This window comes from Microcaecilia unicolor, chromosome 8, assembly GCF_901765095.1.
Source record: "Microcaecilia unicolor chromosome 8, aMicUni1.1, whole genome shotgun sequence".
Lineage (NCBI taxonomy): Eukaryota > Metazoa > Chordata > Amphibia > Gymnophiona > Siphonopidae > Microcaecilia > Microcaecilia unicolor.
In genome coordinates, this window is record NC_044038.1 from 25,174,496 (window position 1) to 25,193,039 (window position 18,544).

Here is an 18,544-nt window from a genome sequence, read left to right on the forward strand (position 1 = left end):
GCGTGGGAGTGTCAGCCTTGCTGCTCAGGCATAATGAGGAAACACCTCTTTGGCTAAACTAAAGCAAAGATAGGCCCCTCCAAAGCAACATGAGGTAGTCAGGGGGGAGGGAGAAGATGCTGCATCGAGAATGTAGCAAGGAAGGGAGGCTGAGAGAGAAGGAGAGATGCTGAATCAAGGGTAGAATGGTGGAAAGGAGGGAGGGAGGGAAGAGAGATTGGACCCAGGAGTGGACGGGACGGGGAGAGACAAACTGGATGGGACTCTGGGGCGGGGCAGGAGTTCTTCAGTGTCTGAAAAAATATTTTGGGGTTCCGCCATAGTAAAAAATTTGGAAATCACCGGTCTAAGTTTTCACTATCATGATCTGGCCTTGGAATTTACTCTCTCTCTCTCTGTACTGGCCATATGACTAGTAAAACATCCATCTGTAAAGGAGTGTCTCCCATGGGCAAATATCTGACTTACCCTTGGCAATGATCAAAGAACAAAAGCGGGAAACTTGCTTATCTGAAGTCGACCTACTACGTAATGCCATATTTGCACTATAGGGTGCTATCAAATACAGCTGTCATTCTTTTTATGTGATTCTTACGGAAGTAAGTCACAATAAGGTGTTGATATTTGACAGGGTTTAAACAGACAGAAGAAGCTCCTACCCGCTTAAACCCCAATGAGTGGGCCATCCCCAAATGTTCAGTGTTACTTAACCACACAATGCTGCTCAATATCCCCTCTGACTGCCATGGCAGTTTCCCCCAGATTCTATATAATGCAACTAGAGATCTGCGCTGAATAACAACACGTGTAACTTCATTGGCTTAACAAGCCAATCAGTGTTGATAACAGCACGTAACAAGCAATAATGAGCACTTATTGGCAATAATTAGAATTACGCGCACAACTCGCTAAGCGTATTCTGTAACGCAGTGCGCCTAACTTCTAACGTGCATAGCCAAAAAGGGGTGTGGTTATGGGCAGGGAAATGGGCATTTCGTAGGCATTCCAAAATTTACACTTGTAGTTATAGAATACGGCCCCATACGCCTAAATCTACGCGTTTCCGTTGGTGTAACTGGATGAACGTAGTTTTAGGCGCCGGGATATCAAGTAAGCATATTTTATATACCATACCAAAGTATAGGCGCCGCTTTTAGAATACACTTAGGCGAAAATGTTTTCCGTGCGTATTTTTCAAGAGCCATATATATAGAATCCCCCCCCCCCCCCCCCACACACACACACTTTGCAGTTAGTGCTGGAGCGTTCCATGGGGGGAGTTGGGAGGGGAGGAACCACCAGTTTTGCAGGCACTGGCCATATTCAGAGCCGATGCCCACATAACTGAGGAGGCAGACAGGAATGCCTTTTGTACGGTCCTTTCTTTACCTGGTTAGCTAAGCAGATGGTAGTATTGAATATCAGATGACATCCACATCATTTTCAGGACAGCAGCTGGTGCTGATATTCAATGGCACGGCCCAGCACTGAATAGGCTTCATTCTGCTCGTAGCTGTCAGTGGCCTGACTATCAGCTCTTAAGTTTGTACCATCAGTACGTGAAAAGTTCATACATATATCAGGCCCCCATACAGAATCAGCTTACGACGCATACAGGAAAACAGCTTTTGATCTTCATCTATTTATTTATTTTACACATTTATACCCCACATTTTCCCACCAATTGTAGGCTCAATGTGGCTTACAAGACCATAGGGCAAACTACAGTTCAATTAAATAACATAACAATGTAATATAGTTCAGTAAAATAACATAATAATGTAATAAAAAATAGTGAACGTATAGGTATCGTAAAGAACAACAAAGATAATAACAGTGAATAATAAAGGTAAGGGTCCATGGAATTTGCTGTAACAGGAAGAGGTAAATTAAGTTGAGTCATGAAGGTAAGCCTTCTTAAACAGGGTGGTCTTCAGTAATTTCCTGAAATTTAGGTGGTTCTATAATGGGTTTACTACTAATAATAATTTCTATTGCACTACTGGACGTATGCAGCGCTGTACACATTATGGACTATATACCACGCTTTTAAAAAATCCGCGCTAAAACAAAATACGCCTAGGCGTATTCTATAAAGTATGCCTAAATTTCTGCACGGTTTAATAGAATATGCCGAGGGCCCGTCCACACGACTGAATTTAGTTGTGGGCAGTTACACCAAGTAAAACTTGGTATAAACGCCAACACCTAAATTAGCTGCAGATCAGGTGTATTCTATAACATGCATACATTTTAGAAATGTCCATGACACACACATGGCCACGCCCCATTTTCAACTACGTGACTTAGAATTTACGCACGTCACGTTACAGAATACGCTTAGACAGTTCTGCGTATAAATTCTAATTAATGTCACTTTAACAATTGCTTAATAAGTGGCTATTATCAGCACTGATTGGCTTGTTAACTAATTAAGTTGCGTGCGCAAATCCAATACGACTGGATTTGCATGTGCAACTTAAGTCACGCTATACAGAATCTGGGGGTATATGCACGTACTTTCTCTGTCCCTAGTGGCTCACAGTCTAAATTTTTGTACAGAAGGTATGAGAACTAAAAATTGTTTTCTGGTATGCCTCTGTCCTGTATGAGGGCTCAGGGTATGTAAAAACCTTTCTTGCCTTGATATCTACATTATTTATACAAGAAAATACCAGAAAATAATAATTCTATCAAATATAGTGAAACTACAAAAAAACCTACTGCGTTTAACTTTACCAGCTGAGCTCAAATACTCCCCCTGTCAATGGAACAGTCCTAAACTGCGGAGTCATCCACTCGTTTTAGCAGCCAATAGTATGTCTTTAAAAAAATTATTTGAATGTAGTCTTCAGCATTGCCCTAGGTGAAATGCTCCCACAGCACGTCCACAACATTGTGCTGGGGACCATCAGGGCACTGCTTCAAAGAGCATACACACCCTTCCGAGGCCAAAGCAAAGATTTGGAACGCATTACCTAGGAAGCAATCTTGCCTGTACCAAGGCAAAGCCATTTTTTGCTGCTTGAAAGAGTGCAGAACTCCGTTTCAGCCCGCACACCCACAATGGTGCACTTCAGCCAAGCTATTTCCCTACTAAGTTGAGCTTATGGACATAAAACCAGCATGATTTAGCACTAGCTTTTCTTGGGCATTTAAAAATGAAGATCGTTAATTATGGGGAGCAGCGTGTAGAAGGGCTGGTTATTCGCCTTCTCTCTTAGTAGGGTGGGTGTGTCTCTATTTCATGTTGTACCACACCTGTAAGGCTGGCATACAAGTAGGGGGGGGGGGACTGGGGAGGGTGGGGGCACGGTATACTCAGCCACGCACTGGGAGAATTGAATTGATGTATAACTCACTTCTTCTCATTTGTTGTCTCGTGGAGAGTAAAATGGGGTAGGTGGGGGGAGGAGTTTAAGTTGACATAGTATGGTTGTCATCTGTCAGATGTTTTGAGGGTTTCCCAAGTTATTCCAACCAAATTGTTATGTGTATAATTTGGGAGGGGAGATTTAATAGCGTAACTTGGGGAGGGAGAGAAAATGTAAAAATTATGATGATGGAATACCACCTTGCCTTTGTTTGATATGTACTAAGAACCAGTTTGTTAGTGGAGTTTGTTGCCAAGTTAACAATGCTGCATCAGCAATAAAAAAATGTTGAAACTAAAAATGGAGATCCTACAAATTACACTCAGTAGAGCAAAGTAAATTCTAAAAAATTGAAAACAAAACCTTTCAAAATAATGAAATTACTGACTTACATTTCCATCGCTCCTTTGGCCTCCTTTGTGTGTAATAACCACCACTTCCATCCATTTACGTAGGTGTTGCTGTGGGGGTAGTCAGCATTTATTAGAATTTAAACACTGGCAGTCAGGTCTGTAACATGCAATTTATTTTTTATTTTATTTGTAGCATTTGTATCCCACATTTTCCCACCAATTTGCAGGCTCAATGTGGCTTACATTTGCCGTAATGGCGGTTGCCATTTCCGGGTAGCAAAATTACAAATGATCTTGCGTTAAGGTAGATACATACATAATAACATACATGGAATATGATATATATTGAACGGATCATGATATATACTAGCCGTTAAGCCCGTTAAAATGGGCGAGCTTTCCAGCTACCCTCCTCCCTCCGTGCCGGGCCCCCCGCACTGACCTGACAGCGCCTCTCACCTCCGTATTTGGAAAAATATTTTAAGGACCATCATATGTGAAGCAGAAATTCATTTCAGCATTATTGCTTCTTCAATCTCATCATCAGTCCAATTTTCTTTCCCCCGCGTGCTTTAGCCTCAAAATTCATTGCTTGACTATCAAAAATGTATCCCGATTCTATAGAAGTTGCCAAAAATTGTGTGTGCAAATTTAGCCCCTCCCCCCTGATTTGCAGGCACAATTTAGTAAAACAAGTCAATTACTGCCAAGCAATTATTTTATTTTATTTATTTATATCCCACATTTTCCCACCTATTTGCAGGCTCAATGTGGCTTACAATATTCCGCCCTGGCTCTTGCCATGGCTGAGTAGAAATAGAATTAATAATAACACAAAAATATGAGTAACATAGTGGAATAAAACATTAGGTATAGCGAGATCAATGATGGAATAACAATTATGGGCACTAATTAGATTTAACTGGGATTTACGTGTGTAAATTTAGGGGGCATGGAAACGGAAGGGTCATGGCCGTTTCAGGGCAGATCGGGGCCATGGTTCTGAGTTACATATGTAATTATAGAATATGGATGCTCCCCGACCTAAATTTTAGGCATGCGCATTTGCACCACGTTTTCATTGCTGCAAATGGTAGCGCATAAAAGCGCAACCTCTCCGCTTACACGTTATTCTGTAAACCATGCCAAACTGCTTGTAGGCACTGCTTATAGAATTCCACTTAAGCGGGGATTTTTGGCAAGATGTATAGAATTTACCCCATAATATCCATAAGTAGCATAATTAAAAATGGTTACGAGTCATTTGACTTACTTGATGCAGTCTTCAGTGGACCACAGTTTCTCCAATCTCCAACATACACTGCCCAGACATACATACATAAGCATTGCCATGCTGAGACAGACCAAGCGTCCATCGAGCCCAGCATCCTGTCACTGACAGCGGCCAAAAGAACAAGCAATTTGTCCCGCCCATCCTAGAAATACTGTATTATTCCCTCGTCCATTCAATAACTTTCTATGGCTTTTTCCTCCAGGAAGCCGTCCAACCCTTTTTTGAAGTCCGCTAAGTTAACCGCCTTAACCACCTTTTCCGGCAGCGAATTCCAGAGTTTAACTACGCGTTGAGTGAAGAAATATTTCCTCCGATTCGTTTTAAATTTACCACACTGCAGCTTCATTGCATGCTCCCTTGTTCTAGTATTTTTGGAAAGCGTAAACAGACGCTCCACATTGACCCGTTCCATTCCACTCATTATCTTATAGACCTCTATCATATCTCCCCTTAGGCGCCTTTTCTCCAAGCTGAAGAGCCCTAGCCTCTTCAGCCTATCCTGAAAGGAAGTCGTCCCATCCCCTGTATCATCTTTGTCGCCCTTCTCTGCAAGGCTCCCCACATCTTCATTTTAAACTGCTAGAGCAATCTGAGGTCCACTGAAGTAGATGACAGCAGATAAAGACCTGCATGGTCCATCCAGTCTGCCCTGAAAGGTGGCCAGGATTGCTCTTGCCACTCTGGATAGATTACTCTCCCCACCCATTCTGTCCTTAGGGATGTAACTGCCACTCTGTATATTAACATCCTTGGAGGTTGTTACTGCCAAACCATGATTATGGTTTTAATAATGTAGTTATCTATCCACTAGGAACTGAGACCATCAAATGGTTTCACAAAAGCCACTCTTTCCCCATTTTGAGTCTTGAGGAATCTGGAGTTAAAATATTTTTCAACCATGAAAATCATTTTATAATTGCTTCCTACAATAATTTTGATATTTTAGACACTGATACTATTCTGTTTTCAGGTACACATTTAATGCTAAAGTGGTTGAACAAAGATTTTAAGAAGATATCTTATTTTCATAAAACTGCATTCTGCAGCTGAGCTGAGAGTAAGAAAAAGAATCACTTTTATCTGCCATCCCTTGTTACAAACCAGCTGTGCATTGACTCTTACCATCATCTGATCACAGAACTTGTCATTAAATGAATTGGGGAAGAGCCTTGTGACGGATGTCAGACGATTGACAACGTTGAGGGTCAGGCTTCTGTAGTCACCCAGCATCATTAGCAATGGTCTCATGTGTGTGTGAATCTGATCGACTTCTATCGTAGCTCCTTCCAAAAACTGAAAGGCAAAGCAGTTTTTTTTTCATTAACTTAAAATTCTTTTTAAATTGATTTATCGAATAATCAACAAACAAGACTACACAGAAGAGAGTTACATTGCTTATTGTGTGTGTGTGGCCTAGGTTCTCTCATCCATAATAACATAGAAAACTAGTAAAACATGCCCGTTTCTGGAGCAAATGAAACGGGCGCTAGCAAGGTTTTCCTCCCGAAACCCCCCCCCCCCCCATCCACCCCTTCAGCGTTGTGAAGCCACTGACCGCCATTGCTCCGCACCTCGTCAACGCACGCCACCTTCATCTCCTGAGTCATGAAGCCAATGACGCCATTGCTCCACCCTCGACGTCATCATGTTTGACGCGAGGGCGGGGCCCAGAGACAGTGATTTCGGTGGCTTCACCCTTCGAACCCGAAGGAAGTGACACTGACGTCAGTGTCCTCAGAACGTTGAGGGTGAGTTTTATTATATAGGATGATGGCAGATAAAGACCTGAACGGTCCATCCAGTCTGCCCAACAAGATAAACTCATTTTACATGGTATGTAATACTTTATATGTATACCCGAGTTTGATTTGTCCTTGCCTTTCTCAGGGCACAGACCGTAGAATTCTGCCCAGTACTGTTCTTGTACTAAGTTCTGAAGCTAACATCAAAGCCCCTTAAAATTTACACTCCAGCCCATCCATATCTATTCAGTCATGATCAGGGCACAGACCGTAGAAGACTGCCCTGCACCGGTTTTACTCTCCAAATACCAGCGGTTGCCACCCAATCTCTGCTAAGATTCCGTAGATCCATTCCTTCTAAACAGGATTCCTTTGTGTTTATCCCACGCATCTTTGAATTCCATTACCATCTCCACCACCTCCACATATCTACCACCCTTTCTGTGAAAAAATACTTCCTGACATTACTCCTGAGTCTGCCCCCCCCCCCCCCCCCTTCAACCTCAATTCATGTCCTCTAGCGCTACCACCTTCCCGTCTCCGGAAAAGGTTCATTTGCGGATTAATAGTTTCCCAGATTGCAGTAACAACTTCTGTTGGAATCTTTACTGCTCAACAGATCTGAATGCAACTCTCAAGATTATAAATGTAACCTTAAACGTCAAACAAGAGCATTTCAGACTGCCTACAAAGCCCTAAAAAAAAAAAAAAAAAAAAACACTTTGCTATTCTAGTCAAGTAAATAAACCCTCAAGCTATTGGGGCAAGCGGACAAATTTCAAAGGGAGTTCTGTGCATACAGGTGACTCTTGGAAGAAATCAAAGAACAAACTAGCTGAAAAAGGAGCTTTATTACAACAATAAAGGGGGAGGGGCAGAGAAAGCCTCAAATTACATTCGTGGGGCGATGCTGCGCAAACACATGAGCAATAATTTATAATGCAATACAGAAAAGTTTTATTACACAACTGTGGGTGGAGTACCAAATAAGGAAAAAATTCCCTTATATGGCAAACTGACTACCTGGTTTCTCCCAGGATGTGCCACGCAGGGTCAAGCGCCACCATTTTCAAAGATGATGGCGTCAAGGCCGACGCAAGTAGGAATCGATCTTGTCTCTTTCAGAGGCACAGAGATTTGGGGCGTATGGGGGGGGGGTGCCGCTAGACAACAGGAAAATTGCTTTTTAAGTGGGAGAAAGGGGGAGTTGGGAGGGGGGAACGCCACTAGACAACAGGACATTTTTTTTAATACCTTGGGGGAGGGGTTGGGTCAGATCAGAGGGAGGGGGGCCGCTAGACCATCAGGGATGTTTTGGGGGGCATCAAGGTGTTGGACATTAGCTATTCTGCTCCATGCAGAGGGAGAGACAACCCTTCTACGCTGCCTCAGACCTGGTGGTAACCTTCTCACATTCTGTTGGAGTTGTGCTCCCTCTAAAACTTCTCTGCCTCAGGGTAGAATAGCTAATAGCGTACTTATCAATAATTTACAAATGCTGTGCACAGATGGTCACGAGGGGCATAATCGAATGGGGTCGGCCATCTATATGGCCAGCCCCATAAAGCGGCAACCCGACCGTATTATCAAAACAAGATGGCCGGCCATCTTTTGTTTCGATAATACGGTCGGAGCCGGCCAAATCTCAACATTTGGGCCGGCTTTAGAGATGGCCGGCATTGGATTTCAGCGATAATGGAAACTAGTGGTGGCCATCTCAAACCCGGCCAAATCCAAGGCATTTGGTCGTGGACGGAGCCAGCATTTGTAGTGCACTGGTCCCTCTCACATGCCAGGACACCAACCAGGCACCCTAGGGGGCACTACAGTGGACTTCAAAAATTGCTCCCAGGTGCATACCTCCCTTACCTTGTGTGCTGAACCCCCCCAAATCCCCCCCAAAACCCACTCCCCACAACTGTACACCACTACCATAGCCCTTAGGGATGAAGAGGGGCACCTACATGTGGGTACAGTGGGTTTTGGAGGGGGGGGGGTTGGAGGGCTCCCATTTACCACCACCAGTGTAACGGGTAGGGGGGGATGGGCCTGGGTCCACCTGCCTGAAGTGCACTGCACCCACTAAAAACTGCTCCAGGGACCTGCTTAGTGCTGTCATGGAGCTGGGTATGATATTTGAGGCTGGCATAGAGGCTGGCAAAAAAATGAATTTTAATTTTTTTTGGGGGGGGGGGGGGTGGGAGGGGGTTGGTGACCACTGGGGGAGTAAGGGGAGGTCATTCCCGATTCCCTCCGTTGGTCATCTGATGAGTTGGGGCACTTTTTGGAGGCTTGGTCCTAAAAATAAATGGACCAAGTGAAGCCGGCCAAGTGCTCGTCAGAGCCGGCCTTCTTTTTTCCATTGTTGGCCGAAGCCAGCCATGTCATAACCATGCCCCCATCCCACCTTCCGTACCCTGCCGAAACGCCCCCTTTAAATTTGGCCGGCCCTGCGACGGAGAGCAGTTGCAGCCGGCCAAAATCAGCTTTCGATTATACCGATTTGGCCGGGTTTAGGAGATGACCGGCCATCTCCCGATTTGTGTCGGAAGGTGGCCGGCCATCTCCTTCGAAAATAAGCAGGATAGTGAACTAACTCACCAGGCCTAAGCACACCTCGCAGTAACGCACCCTGTTCCAGTGGTACTTTTCTGCACAAGCCCTCAGAATAAACTGCTATTCTTTTCGCTTTAGCTCTAACAAAGCATCCACAGAGAAAGAACATCTTGTCCACTAACCTTTCTCATGCATGCTTCTCCTGCTTCTTGGAGTTCATTATTTGTGGAGTTAAGTGCTTTGAAGAGGGCAGCAATAATTTTCTCTCTGGACTGAGGCAGGTAATTGCAGGCAGCTAAAGCATCTGAAGAAATCAGAGATTACGATTCTTTTGTTAACAATGAAAAAAATCTGACACAAGTATTCTATACTATCAAACATATAAACGGCGAGTGACCGTACTCACTCGCAAATGCGCAGTAGACTTCCCTCTCTGTCCCGCCCCCGTGTCAATACGTGATGACGGGGGGGGGGGGGGGGGGCGGAACAGATAGGGAAACTGCGCGAAGGGGAGGGAACCGCCGAGGTCGCCACCGCTTCCCCTCCCCCCCCCAGATTGCCGCCACTGGTACACCCCCCCCCCCCCCCCCCCGGAGTCGCCGCCACCCCTCCACCCGGCCCGTCTCTTCGCTATTCAACTTACATCTCCGGAGCAGGCAGATCAGCTGAGCTGCCGTTGGCCTTCCTTCCCTGCCTGTGTCCCGCCCTCACCGACGTTACGTCACACGAGGGCGGGACACAGGCAGAGAAGGAAGGCCGACGGGAGCTCAGCTGATCTGCCTGCTCCGGAGATGTAAGTTGAATAGCAAAGAGACGGGCCGGCGTCGGCGGCAACTCGGGGGGTACCGGCAGCGGCGAACTCAGGGGGAGGGGCCAGTGGCGACCCAATAGCCCGTTTTAACGGGCTCAACAGCTAGTGTCTTATAAAGCAAGGACATTCCGCCCCAGAAAAATAAAACTATCAGAATAAAATCAGACCCAATTATTCCGCATGCAGTGCATGAAATTCATTTAACCAGCAGGGTTACACCCCTGATTATTCAAAGTTAATAATGTAAAACTTTCAGAAGCAGAAAGTACAACCTGATCTCTTCCATCCATTTTTAAAGTCTGCTACAGAGTTTCTGCATCATGTTGGCTTCTATAATCTACAGTAATTATTTGGATGGATTCAGAGAAGAGGTTAACTCTGTTATTACAGTACATCAATGACACGGTGAACTTACTTAATGCTGCAATTCGCAGAGGTACAAGGGAAGGAAGGCTTTTATAGCAAGGTAGTTTCATCAATGCAACATCTTCAGCTTCACACAAATTCAAAAGCTGAAATTTGAAACCAAAGGAAAATAATGTGGAAAGCTCATAGATTTGTTTTTTTTTTTTAATTGAATGCATATCCATTTCAAATTTAAACAACCATATAGCCATGAATCAGACAATAAAACACCCATAAAGCCTACAGACCAAACATGTCAATCCATACTTGTTTCATGCAATAATCGCAGGATGAGAAATGGCTGTAGGTCTTACGGAGAACTGAACTGTTCTGTAACTTTGATCTGCTTTAGCTAAAGACCTTTTCTGCACATAAAGTTGCTAACACATTTATGTTTCAACAATTTTTATTGATGATATTATAAGTACAATACAACCAAGAAACTCAACTTCTACCATATTAACATATCCACATCTCGAAAAGCTAACATTCGGCATTATCATCAATATTTTATTATATGCCTCTCCCCTCCCCTCCTTCGTAACTCTGTAAACATCAAACTATTAACTCAGCTATATCCCCCCCATCCCACACCTAAACCCCATCCCCCCCTCTAAACCTTATAGTGGATTTATAAGCAGAGATCCATCTATACTCTTAAGCATAAGAAGGAAGCAGCATTGTGCTCTAGCTGGCAACTAAAACACTGACCTATGGGTCAGAAGAACCCCTGGGAAGCAAGTTCAAATCCCCTTCTACAACTATGATTTCCTTTCTAAAATACTAAAATGGACAGTGGTTCATTGGAATGAAAGACAATACATAAATCTGTATTTCTGATGTTTAGTTATCAGGTTAAAAAAAAAACAGGGGTCAGTGGGTGGCATTTTGCTGAACGCCACTGGCTTTATTCCTTGTGCCAGCATTGAACATCTGGACATACACAGCTGGCTGAAACATAGTCAATTAAGCGCAGTATTTAGCTTTTAACCAGCTACGATCAACCACATAAAGAAAGGACTGTTTTATGCGGTCATCTTAGCCAGTTAAGGGCACAATATTGACACTTAACCAGCTAAGTGCCATCTCCGCCCCCCAGAATGCCAACTAAGCTGTTGCTAACTGGTTAAATGCCGCTGAATATGCCTGGTTAACCCCAGACAAGTGATTTAAATATAGCCAAGAGCCGTCTTTGGCCATTTAAATCACTTTGAATATCAACTCCTTAGACTAAAAGTCCTCTTGGGCATGAAAATACCTGTTGAAGCCCCTTGAACTCATATTGAGAAAGGCGAATAAGCAAATATAAAATCGTAATCAATTGCTGGCATAAACGTTTCCAGGAAATGAGAATGAAAAGTATTTGTACTCTATGAAGAACCTTTGCAAGACAAGGCTCAAATATGAAGGAACAGTAGCTTAAGGAGATAACTTTATAAGAAATTTAAGCAACCAGAAAAGCATTTTATGCACTCAGGTAGGCTCTTAGAACTCCCCCCCTCCCCCTGTGTATATATGAATAAAAGTTAGGATCAGAGAGGTCATAGGGTCTACTTTACACAATATAGTGGCACTTCTATAAGAGTGTGACCCCTGTTGTAATGCAGTGCAGTGAGAGCCTAGTCCAATGATGGCAAACCTTTCAGAGTGCCCAAACAGCAACCCAAAATCTAATTATTTATCGCAAAGTGCCAACAGGGCAATTTAACAGGTGGTGCATTCCCCCTCCCCCTCATCCCACCTCCCTCTCCCCAAGTCCCCCTTCCCTCTCCACCTGCCTCCGAGTTCCAGGCCCCCCTCCCTCCCAGTTCCAGGGTCCCTCCTTCCCTCCCTGCCAGTTCCAAGGTCCTCCCTTCTTCCCTCCCTCCCTCCCAGTTCCAGGGTCCCCCCTCCCTCCCTCCCTCCGAGTTCCAGGCCCCCCCCCTCCCTCCCTCCGAGTTCCAGGCCCCCTCCCTCCAAATTTTAAAAGTCATCTATCTTACCTCATCAGGGTTAGGGCGGCAGCAGCGGTAAAAAGCATGCAGGCTCGGCTCGGTGCTTAGTTCCTTTTTCCCTTCTCTCTCTCTCAGCTCTGGCCCCATCCTTGCGGAAACAGGAAATGAGGGCGGGACCAGAGCTGAGAGAGAGAGAAGGGAAACGGAACTAAGCACCGAGCCGAGCCTGCATGCTGCCGCCTTAACCCCGACGAGGTAAAATAGATGACTTTTAAAATTCGGAGGGAGGGGGCCTGGAACTCGAAGGGAGGAGGGAACGAACTTCCGGTGGGTGAGGCGACGGCGCGTGCCAACAGAGAGGGCATATGCCAAAGCATAGGTTCTCCATCACTGACCTAGTCTAAAGCAGCATCTGGGTATCCAGATGCAACACTAGTCAGGATTCTTGTTTGTTTATCCGATTACAGTGTACCTCAGTGTAGAAGACCTTGTGTTCCATAACACTCAGATCCATCGTGAAGAGTCTGGGCTGCAGTGTGGTGCAGAATGTGTTTCCTTCCATCAAGCCAATCTGGGCATTAGCAGGCTGATGACGCAGTAAGTGTTTTTTAGGTGGTACCATGTCTTGCAAGACCTAAGGTAGAATAAAAGTTAAATGGAACTTATACTGAATAGATTATTAGCTTACATTTATGCACATTGAGAGACTGCTAAGCTAAGAGCAAATTAATATTCCTGGGTCAACTCAGTTCATCCTCTTATCTCGCCAGTGCTTCCTCAGAAGCAGCATAGTAAAAGAAAGCTAAAATGGTTTTAGCGCAATCCAGACCACAATCTGAACAAGCCCAGTCTACAGTATCTCAATGAACCCTGTTTCTGAACAAAGAATTTATTTCAGCTCACTTCAGTCAGGAGATAGCAGCTTAACTAGTGGCCAGGCTCCACTGTTTTTTTTCCTGGATTGAAAAAAGGCAAGGTCAGAAGATCACCCTGGCAGATTAACATAAAAACACACTGAAAAACTAATCTGCACACGATGACTTACAAGTGCAGAAGAATGGTATTTCGTACAAAGCAGGGAGACAATGCAATCTGTGTATCTATAAAAACAGATATAACCCAACAATGGAACACATGGAGGGTAATTTTATGACAGTGCTGCCTAGGTTGTGGGCTATTTTAAGCCTATTTTAAAAGGACAAAGAGACCTCTTGAGCAGGCATAATGTCCATGCCTGCAATATAGGTGCACTCTGTCTATAGAAGTTACATTAGAATTTTATTTAAAAAAAAAAAAAAAGGGTGTGTGTTCTGGGCTGTACTTATTTTCAAAGCAGAAAGACATAAGTAACTCTCTGTATTTCTCATTCCGGAAATGGCGATCGCCATTACAGCATAATGTAAGCCACACTGAGCCTGGAAAAAAGGTGGAAAAATGTGGGATACAAATGCAATAAATAAATAGATAAACTTGGGGGGCTCATTTTCAAAGCACTTACACTTACAAAGTTTCATAGGTTACTATGGAACTTTTTAAGTCTACGTGCTTTGAAAATATGCCTCTTTGCAAGTTTATGCTTTGAAAATGAGCCTCAAAATAACTCCTCCTCCCCTACTCCTCTTTACCCTGTAATTCCCTTGCCCGTAATGTCTTGTCTGTCTGTTTTACCTAGATTGTAAGCTCTTTGAGCAGGGACTGTCTCTCTATGTCAAGTGTTCAGCGCTGCGTGCGGCTGGTAGCGCTATATAAATGCTATTAGTAGTAGTAGAAGCCTGTCCTTGCAGATCAGCAACGCGGCCGCGCAGGCTTCTGTTTCTGTGAGTCTGACGTCCTGCACGTACGTGCAGGACGTCAGACTCACAGAAACAGAAGCCTGCGCGGCCGTGTTGCTGATCTGCAAGAGCAGGCTTCTACATGGAATGTTGCTAGTGGAATAGCAACATTCCATGTAGAATCTCAAATAGTAGCAACATTCCAGAATCTCAAATACTAACAACATCCCATGTTCCACTGCACTAACCACTAGGCTACTCCTCCACTAGCAACATTCCATCTTTACCTGTTTTTACAATCTATGCTGAAAGCTCACCTTTTCACTGCTGCCTTTGGCTCCTAGTCGCTACTCATTTGCCCTCCTCCTCCTCTGTTCCTCTTTACCCTGTAATTCCCTTGCCCGTAATGTCTTGCCTGTCTGTTTTACCTAGATTGTAAGCTCTTAGAGCAGGGACTGTCTCTCTATGTCAAATGTTCAGCGCTGTGTGCGTCTGGTAGCGCTATATAAATGCTATTAGTAGTATCAGAAGTAGTAGTGTCAGTTGCCCAATAACGGAAGCAGTCTATGTTTAATTCTAGGAATGGATGCACGTAGGAGGGATTCTACATAAGGCGCCTAAAACAAATCTGTGTGGAAAACATTTTCACCCAAGCGTATTCTATAAGTGGCGCCTAGATTTAGGAACGGTATATAGAATTATGCTTAGTTGATATCCCAGCTCCTAAAACTATGCGCATCCATTTGCACCAGCGAAAACATGGCGCAAATCCCGGCACGCAGATTTAGGTGCACCGGGCCATATTCTATAACTACATGCGTAAATTTCGGAACGCGTTAGAAGTTGGGCGCACTGCGTTACAGAATACACTAAGCGAGTCGTGCGCGTAAATTATCATTATTACCAATTAGTGCTCGTTATTTGCTTGTTAAGTGCTGTTATCAATGCTGATTGGCTTGTTAAACCAATTAAGTTACACGTGTGGTTACAGAATACGCTTGGATTTCAGCACAGATCTCTAAGCACACTATATAGAATCCGGAGGTATGAGGGTAAATTGCACAAGGTACCTATGTGAAAAATCAAACAGGTGCTGATTTTATATGCGCCTTACAAAAAAGGTTCCCAGAGATATCCACAGTAGGGAACAAATGTATACTTGCTCCAAAGAAGTACATGAGTGTATATAATCTATGTGTCAACTCATGTATTTTATCAGATACAAGCACACGTGACAACTCCATCCACAGGACGCCCCTGGGAATGTGTATACATATTTTATTTTAGAACAGCCCTTGTTTGCATGAAAAACATGCTTGATACACAGAAAACGCTTTGTAAAATTGCTTTGCCTGCAGATATGAGCTTTTATAAAACTACCTATGTGATATAAACATTTAAAGCGCATGCCTATGTGATATAAACATTTAAAGCGCATGAATACAACCTGTATGTGTATACTTTTCCCTGTAATGAACAAAGGCATTCCTGAGGGTGTTTGGGGGCAGGGGGAGGGAGGCGGCTTTCCCTTATGTGCATACTTTTGAAAAAATTCAACTGTATACATATAAATTAACCCAGAAAGTTTGTTCATGCTGAAGAGCAGGTTAAGTGTATTTTTTCCAAGGCTAATTTTCAAGATGAAAGTAGACACATATTTTTTGCTTTGAAATTCAGGGTAAAGAACAGCATGCACTGATGTCTTACCTCTAACACACAATTATTACAATTATGCCCTAAAGGGCAAAGGTCTTCAAGGAAGAACAGGTACAAGATGTTACATAAGTACATAAGTATTGCCACACTGGGAAAGACCAAAGGTCCATCAAGCCCAGAATCCTGTTTCCAACAGTGGCCAATCCAGGTCACAAATACCTGGCAAGGTCACAAAAAAGTACAAAACATTTTATACTGCTTATCCCAGAAACAGTGGATTTTTCCCAAGTCCAATTTAGTAATGGTCTATGGACTTTTCCTTTAGGAAGCCGTCCAAACCTTTTTTTAAACTCTGCTAAGCTAACCACCTTTACCACATTCTCTGGTAACAAATTCCAGAGTTTAATTACACGTTGAGTGAAGAAAACTTTTCTCCGATTCGTTTTAAATTTACTACTTTGTAGTTTCATTGCATGCCCCCTAGTCCTAGTATTTTTGGAAAGCGTAAACAGACGCTTCACGTCTACCCGTTCCACTCCACTCCACTCATTATTTTATAGACCTCTATCATATCTCCCCTCAGTTGTCTTTTCTCCAAACTGAAGAGCCCTAGCCGCTTCAGCCTTTCCTCATAGGGAAGTCGTCCCATCCCCTGTTCAAGATAAGCAGCTGACCAAATCGAATTTTAGCAGAGTCTGCAGACCATACATAGGTTTTCATCATCATGGAGCAATAAGGTTTCTAGGCTAGGACATGAGAAGGAGCAATGCTGGATGGGGAAAGATTGGTCAAGTTGCTGATTCTAGTCCCATTCCCAATGGTCAAGCAGACAAAAGGATTCTTCTCCTCATAGAGTGGAGGAGTGGCCTAATGGTTAGGGTGGTGAACTTTGGTCCTGGGGAACTGAGGAACTGAGTTCGATTCCCGGCACAGGCAGCTCCTTGTAACTCTGGGCAAGTCACTTAACCCTCCATTGCCTGCCGCATTGAGCCTGCCATGAGTGGGAAAGCGCAGGGTACAAATGTAACAAAAATAAAATAGATACTATTGGAGATTCTACATGGAATGTTGCTACTATTGGAGATTCTACATGGAATGTTGCTATTCCACTAGCAACATTCCATGTAGAAGGCTGCGCAGGCTTCTGTTTCTGTGAGTCTGACGTCCTGCACGTACGTGCAGGATGTCAGACTCACAGAAGCAGAAGCCTGCGCGGCCACATTGGTGATCTGCAAGGGCCGACTTCTACATGGTGGAGGAGTGGCCTAGTGGTCAGGATGGTGGACTTTAGTCCTGGGGAACTGAGGAACTGAGTTTGATTCCCGGCACAGGCAGCTCCTTGTAACTCTGGGCAAGTCACTTAACCCTCCATTGCCTGCCGCATTGAGCCTGCCATGAGTGGGAAAGCGCGGGGTACAAATGTAACAAAAATAAAAAATAAATAAATACACACTGTAATAACATAAGCTTGAGGAAAGGGGTTTTGGAGTCCTTTAAGACTGATTTCCAATATCATTCATGCCCCCCCACCCCAATCTCCCAATGAAACCTTACCTCTTTGTGGGGTTCCATGATTACCGTGACCGTTTTCCCCGTGACCTGTGCCAGCACCTGCAGAGAATGCATCGCCTGCTTCCTCACGGTTGAATTTGGAGAGGTCACTTCTCGCACCAGATCGTGAGTCACATGGTGAAAAGACTTCTCTTGTGCACTAATGATTTCATCCATCTTCTCTTCATCCTTCAGCGGAGTTGCGCATCTAATCAAAAGTTGCTCCAAGGTCGTTTTGGCCATGGCAACTGCGCCATTGGAAACCTGAGTGTAGAAACAACTAGCAATGCTTCTCGGAAGTACATTTTTAGAAGCTAAATGTTCTTGCTGTGATTTGTAAACAAAGTAAGTTGGTTAAAACAAGTACTTCTGTGGATCCTCCTTAGACAGCTTTATATTTCATTACAAATTCCTAAAACAATCTTTAATTGTGCTCTTGTTGAATTAATAACATGTTTATAACCCCTTGAAGTTTTAATCTAATTCAACTGAAACATGCAATGTACAAGCTACCTGTTCTAGCTGTCCATATGGCAAACCACACTCAAGACTGGCTATGCAAATTATTGAACCACCAGGGAGTACAGGCAGACACTCTCAAGATCCCTATATTCTCTCTTTCCTACATATACTTCACCTACCTTCTATTAACTCTTAACCCTTATTCAATTGTTCAGAACCTTTATTTTATCATCCTCACTTTAATATTCCCTTATGTCTTGTTTATCCTATTTGTCCTAATTAGATTGTAAGCTCTATCGAGCAGGGACTGTCTCTTCATGTGTACAGCGCTGCGTACGTCTAGTAGCGAAATAGAAATGATAAGTAGTAGTAGTGTTTGGGATTCCGGAATCTTTCTACTGTTGGGATTCTGCGCGGAATCTTGCTACTCTTTGGGATTCCAGAATCTTGCTATTCCTTGTCCTTATGCCTTATTTGTCCTGTTTGTCTGTCCTGATTAGATTGTAAGCTCTGTCGAGCAGGGACTGTCTCTTCATGTTCAAGTGTACAGCGCTGCGTACGTCTAGTAGCGCTATAGAAATGATAAGTAGTAGTAGTGTTTGGGATTCCGGAATCTTTCTACTGTTGGGATTCT

General features: G+C 43.9%; 1 protein-coding gene across 1 annotated transcript in view; it reads right to left on the minus strand.

Annotated features, from left to right (window-relative positions):
- The window catches only part of TRRAP (transformation/transcription domain associated protein), a 342,568-nt gene that overhangs the window by 243,179 nt on the left and 80,845 nt on the right, over positions 1-18,544 (minus strand). The window contains exons 25-30 of the mRNA XM_030212524.1: positions 17,452-17,712; positions 12,942-13,103; positions 10,546-10,642; positions 9,502-9,623; positions 6,144-6,314; positions 3,767-3,835 (exon numbers count right to left, since the gene is read on the minus strand). Of these exons, the coding sequence (XP_030068384.1) occupies positions 3,767-3,835; positions 6,144-6,314; positions 9,502-9,623; positions 10,546-10,642; positions 12,942-13,103; positions 17,452-17,712 (882 nt within the window). The remainder of the gene's footprint in view (positions 1-3,766; positions 3,836-6,143; positions 6,315-9,501; positions 9,624-10,545; positions 10,643-12,941; positions 13,104-17,451; positions 17,713-18,544) is intronic.